Genomic DNA, 6,413 nt, shown 5'->3' on the forward strand with positions numbered 1-6,413 from the left:
TATCAAATTGCGAATACCTACCTAGATTTGATTTAGAAGGGTGCTGAAAAGAAATACAATAGGTTTGTGCCGTGCCTCCCAGGGGCAATTGTAAAAACTTAGCTTTATCAATTTCTGAATGCTTAGATTTAATTTTGGAGGTGCCGAAATGCACACAATATGAAAGGGCGCAGGCTCATTTTCGCACCCCGGCGCCCTAATATGCTTAAGCCGGTCCTGTAGGTACCTACCTATTAAAACACTCATGCGATACCTCGCCTGCAGGTCGGTTTTTAAACTCACACTCGTGCAGTTCTAATAACCCCTATTATGTAACCGTTTCATAATCTATCTACACCAACAACAACCTACTTGATAACAATTCAATAACGAACATGAGACATGCTACGCGACATCCCGCCCTCGACTTCACATCATGCACCCTTGTACAGCGAGCGACAGTATTTTTTTTTAGTATAGGTACAATTTTTTTAAATTTCTGTGCACTGTTCAGTGACGTATCTAACCGGACCAGAAGATCTAGTGTAACTTTGCCTGGCACACTTGTAACTCGATTTTTTTAAAATAGAGGTAGCGAGCAAACGAGCAGGCGGGTCACCTGATGTTAAGTGATTACCTACCGCCGCCCATGAACGTTTGCAGCACCAGAGGAATTGCCGACCTTTTAGGAATTTGTTGGTCCGCCCCTTGAATAACCCCTATACTTATAGTACGTTTTAGGCCGCAGTGCGGACTGCTGTGCGACCTGAATTGCACTTTATTCGGATTGCAACAAGAGTTGTTATTTATTTAAACTTCGTGGTGGGTTGAGCCTTAAAGGTATATATGTATGTATGTATATGCCAATAAGCAAAAGTAGGTACCTACCTATAAGATTATAGGTAGGTACCTACTTTTGCTTATTGGCATATACACTGTTGCTTTGTGTACGTACACAAAGTAACAGCGAACTTTCCGTCTACTCGTATATTTGATTGGTCTATTTGAGGAACGGTAAAGTATTGCGCCGCCGACCTGTCCAGTCGCGACAGCTAAATGCATCCGAGAGTCAGACTGCAGCGACAGGGATCTGCACTTTGCAACTGAATTTTTAATGCAGCCGGTTATTTCGGCACGAAGTGCCTAATTAGTCTTCGCAAATCGTCTGCTTGTGATGCAGTTGGAATATTGTAGGTAAACGCCTTTGCAGAATTAGCGACTAGTTGACCGTGCTTGACGGGATTTAGAAACTTACAGAAAGGAAGATACTTATTAGACCGGTGACGGTTCAATGAATACCTACCTACTCGTAAATGAAGCGTCTATACCTAATTATTTGCTGATTTTGTGATTATAACAGCTGTTTATTTCATCATCATCATTCAATTTCGTTCCAAAAATGTTTCGCTTCACGTCGTGCGGTCGACGCTCATCAAGGCGCAGAGGTCTTCCCTCATCTTACTCACAAAAGCGTATCGCTCCGCCAGCTCCGCTGCGTTAGCGGTGCTCGCGGGTGTGTTGCCGGCCGACCTGGAATTGATCCGTGCTGGGAGAATCGAAGAGGTGCGCCAGTCCGTGCCCAAGAAGGAGTTGAGCAGACTCAAGCGGGATATCGGGTCGGATGTGATTACGATGTGGCAGGAGCGGTGGTCTGCGGAGATTTGGGGTGACGAATTGCGACGCTCTTTCCCAGACGTATCCGGCAGGCTCGGGGCCACCTGGGTCGCGCCGGACTACGAGACCTCACAGATCCTCATCGGACACGGCTGTTTCCGGGCGTGCCTGCATAGGATGACGTTGTGCGAGAGCCCGGCGTGCGAGTGCGGCTTTGGCGACGAGGATAGGCACCATGTGCTGTGGGAGTGACCCCTTTATGAGGACTTGCGAGTGACGATGTTGGATGGGATCGTACGCGGGGAAGCGGGGCCGGTCTTCTACACGGACCTCGTCTCATCGGCGGGGAACTACAACCGGCTACGGGAATTCGCGCACCATTGGCATAAGAGGCGAAGCAGCTCGGAGCGTGCAGGTGCCAGGCCGGCACCACGGAGGAGCAGCAGCGGAGATCACAGCTGCGTTAGTGACGTCTAGCCCCCAAGGGGGGAGAGTGAGCATAAGGGACAAGGAAGAGACAAAAATAATTTGTAGGGAGTCAAGACCCCGGGAAAAATGCCAAGAGCAAGTACCGAACGGGCGCCCTCCCGCGATTCGGCCCATATAACCGAGAGGTTGGTGGGGCCATGGGAGGTGGAGGGTTGTCCCATCATCATCATTCAATTTCGTTCCAAAAATGTTTCACCGGATCAACTGTCTAAGTTTCGCCTTTAGGTAGGTAGCTTTAGCTACTAGGTAACTTCATCAAGATTTTTATTGGAGCATAATAATTGAAAAAGTCTTCAATTTTCATTTACATAATTTTAAACGAAGCCTATCATCTTATAATTGTTAGAAATCGTGAAATCAATCATCCAATATAAAAATTTGTAATGAGTTAAATACTATGGCCATAAATAATAGAACGCATTAAATATGATATGAAGGAAACATTTGATTGAATGAAGAATATTGCAACCTAAACCTTATGTGATTCATTCAATCAAATGTTGTTGACAATACACATCCCTAAATTGCATATCTATTTAAAGTAACTTACTTATTAAGCTTGCTAATCGTTAAAATTACTAAAATTATTTATCAAAGTAGTATTACATATATTTGGTTGTTAACATAATAATGACTTTAATTAAGATACTTTGAAAACGATTCTTAAGGAATGAATGAAGGTACCTTCACGTCATTTCGATTAATATCATAGTTCATTCATGATAAACGATATAAAAAGCCGTGTGGCCTAATAGGCAAGCAGTTCTGTAATGAAAACCGACAAATAAACTTGTGAAATCGTCTTCGAGTTATTTTTCCTTCGTGGTCTCCTTACATCAGAAGCAGGGATCGATCGGCTGAACGCAGGTAATAAGTGATTTATTTTATTGTGTGAATAAGTCTAAAGCGATTTGAAAATTGAGATGTTTTTTTTTGTGTTTTAAACCTGTTCATTAATATCCATTTATGGAGTTAATTATGGAAGTACCCACCACCTTCAAAAGATAATTTACGAAAAGGATAAAGGAACAAAATGAAACTTTGCTGAGATAGGAGTGATTTTTTTAATCTACCCGTATTTCATCGAGTTCCATGTTTTGATCTTTCCGTGTTACTAACGTCTCTAACCGATCTACGTAGCTAACCGATTTTGAAACTATAAATAATTAAGTATGTTAAAATCTAACGCAATAACATCTATTTCTAAGTAATGTGTGTTTTTCATCTACCCGCATTACATTGATTTACATGGTCAAAATGTTCAATTTGTCTTTTTTTTTTTTTTTCGTTCTTTCATATCGAGGACGATGATGTGCCGCAAGCCTCAGCCTGGAAGTGCGGCCGGAGACGCAGCCGCCGGTGTGGCCGGAGTACAGCCGGGAACACGGCTGGCAACGCGGCCAGAAGCGCGGCCTCCACGCCGCGATGCGACTGGGAGCGCAGCCGGCAGGACAGCTGGGCGGTGCGGCCGCCGGTGCAGCCGGGAGCGCAAACGTCGGCGTGGCCAAAAGCGCGGTCGCTGGTGCGGCCTGGAGCGCGACCGTTGACGCGGCCGCTGGCACGGCCAGGAGCGCGGCCGGGAGCATGGCCGTCGGCGCGGCCAGAAGTGCGGCCGCCGGCGCGGCCGGGAGCTCGGCCGCCGGTGCAGACGGGAGCGCGGCCGTCGGTGCGGCCGGGAGCGCGGCCGTCGATGCGGCTGGGAGCGCGGCCGGGAGCACGGCCGTTGGCGCAGCCGGGAGTGCGGCTGGGAGTGCGGCCGTCGGTGCGGCCGTCGGCGCGGCTGGGAGCGCGGCCGCCGGTGCAGCCGGGAGCGCGGCCGGGAGCACGGCCGTTGGCGCAGCCGGGAGTGCGGCCGGGAGCGCAGCCGTTGGTGCGGCCGTCGGCGCGGCTGGGAGCGCGGCCGTCGGCGCGGCTAAGAGCGCGGCCGTCGGCGCGGCTGAGAGCGCGGCCGTCGGCGCGGCTGAGAGCGCGGCCGTCGGCGCGGCTGAGAGCGCGGCCGTCGGCGCGGCTGAGAGCGCGGCCGTCGGCGCGGCTGAGAGCGCGGCCGTCGGCGCGGCTGAGAGCGCGGCCGTCGGCGCGGCTGAGAGCGCGGCCGTCGGCGCGGCTAAGAGCGCGGCCGTCGGCGCGGCTAAGAACGCGGCCGTCGGCGCGGCTAAGAGCGCGGCCGTCGGCGCGGCCGAGAGCTCGGCCGCCGCGGTGCGGCTGGTAGTCCAACCAGAGCAACCGAGGGAAGCAGAAAAGTCTGCTAATTCAAATGGTGATAATTGTGCATCGATGTAAACATGTTAATATGAGTTATATAGATTTCATGAGGCTCATGAGTTTTGTAGATTTATCAATGATCAATCTCCAAAACTGCATTATGATGAAAATAAAATAATCTCTAAATTTGATTCAACAACAAAAGTTAATGAGTGCACTAAATTATATACCACTTTTGCATTCCCGACTCAGATCATGTTAAAGAAAATAGTACATGCTAATTACAATCGATTAATCGCAAAACCTTAAGGGCTTGTGTGGATCTTGTAGATTTGCTTGGGTTTTCGAAAGACATGGGTAGGGACTAGGGAACATAACAGTGGAAGTACCCATAACCCAATGCTTAGACTCAGAACTCTCACTCGATGATATTTTATGACACCCGATAATTTGTTTTAGTTTAGTTGAGTCTCAGAGAACAATATTATTTAAAGCATTGTCTTTTTTTTTTAAAGATTTTGATGAAGGGATTAATAAATTAGAGAAGTCTTTCACTTATTGGATTATGCCATATTAACTTTAAATGAAAAAAAATGACATTTCTATTTTTTTTTTGATATATAAATAAGTAATCTATGAAAAATCTTGAACTAGTACACTCATTAACCAAATTCAATCAATCAATTAATAATAGTACAGATAGTGAAGAGAATAAATAATTATAATAATATCAACATTATTATCATTATTAAATGTAGTATCTCTAACGGAAAAATCAAGGGATCAAAGGGTATTCCTTAACATAAAGTTAAGGGGATGTCAAAATGAACTTCCAGGCATGAACCGAGGGCATGTCCGAAGAAGTTCCAGGCATTAAATTAAGGGCGTGTCTGAAGGAACTTCCAGCATGAAATGAGGGTATGTCTGAAAAAGTTCTAGACACGAAATTAAGGGCATGTCTGAAAAAAAAATTCGGGCATAGAATTAAGGGCATGTTTGAAGGAACTTCCAGCATAAAATGAGGGTATGTCTGAAGAAGTTCTAGACACGAAATTAAGGGCATGTCTGAAGAAAATTTCAGGCATAGAATTAGGGATGCTTATAGAAAATGTTAAGCATTATTTGAAAATTGAATGATATGAGTAGCAGGGAGCTGCTGGATTCAGGCGGCACAGGACTATGGAAGTTCCTACGAGAGATTTTCTTTAAATTAATTCATACAAGATCGATAGATAGAATTAGTAAATATGTATGAGAATTTTATTTTCTCTGTGATTTTATTTAAATCAGTGTAATTTTAATTAATGCTTCAGATTATGATAAATTAAATTATTGATTGGTTATTTTTTTTGCGACACAATTTTTGACGTCACTCAAGTTCTAATTATGTTTCATTAATAATACTAAAGTTATTACTTAATTCATGTATCAATCCATTCTCATTTGAATATTGTAATTCTGATTTAATTGTTACAGTTTGACGATTATTTTAATCCTGTTTTAAATGTATAAAATAATAGTCCGGAAGCTAAAAATCTTAAATAAGATCAAGATGAATTAAAATCTTAGTAATATTAGTTAAATAGATCTTAAATAATCTCAAGGATTTTATATTTAGTTAAGTTAGTTGGTAATAAAACATTTAGCTGGTATAATAAGCTTCCAGAAGACATATTGGAGATGTCTCTCAACAAGTTCAAAGTTTTCATAAAACGTAAACTTATTAAAAAATTCTATTACAATAATACGTAAAGTACTATTTGAATGATAAGAAAGCTTGGTTGGGAATGAGTTGCTTAACAGCTTTGTGTAAGTTCTTAGTGATTTTGTAAAGTGGTGATAATAAAAAGAATACCCGGCTGAGTTTGTTGTAGGCTCTTTCACGCTCAGACGGGCGCGTTTGGCATTCTCGTAGCTTTAGTTTTAAGTACGTATTAATTATCACCACTACATCATTTTACCAATTCTGGATAAACAATTTGAGTTTGATATAGTCAAGGTGTAGTCTCATGAAAGCAAAAGCACAGTGGACATAAGTACATTATGTGAAGATATAAGGAAATTCTACTTAAATTTAAAAGTCTTTAGCACGCTCTTCTCACTTAATACAAAGGTGCTAAAATATTGTC

General features: G+C 43.9%; 1 protein-coding gene across 1 annotated transcript; it reads left to right on the forward strand.

The window, feature by feature from the left end:
* Nucleotides 1-2,148: 2,148 nt before the first annotated feature.
* On the forward strand, nt 2,149-4,362 carry LOC138403049 (uncharacterized). The gene is made up of 3 exons (XM_069502004.1): nt 2,149-2,207; nt 3,405-4,008; nt 4,192-4,362. Exons 1-3 carry the CDS (start codon nt 2,149-2,151, stop codon nt 4,360-4,362), a joined length of 834 nt encoding a protein of 277 aa, XP_069358105.1.
* Nucleotides 4,363-6,413: the final 2,051 nt, after the last annotated feature.

The sequence above is a fragment of the Maniola hyperantus genome, chromosome 11 (assembly GCF_902806685.2).
Source record: "Maniola hyperantus chromosome 11, iAphHyp1.2, whole genome shotgun sequence".
Taxonomy (NCBI): domain Eukaryota; kingdom Metazoa; phylum Arthropoda; class Insecta; order Lepidoptera; family Nymphalidae; genus Maniola; species Maniola hyperantus.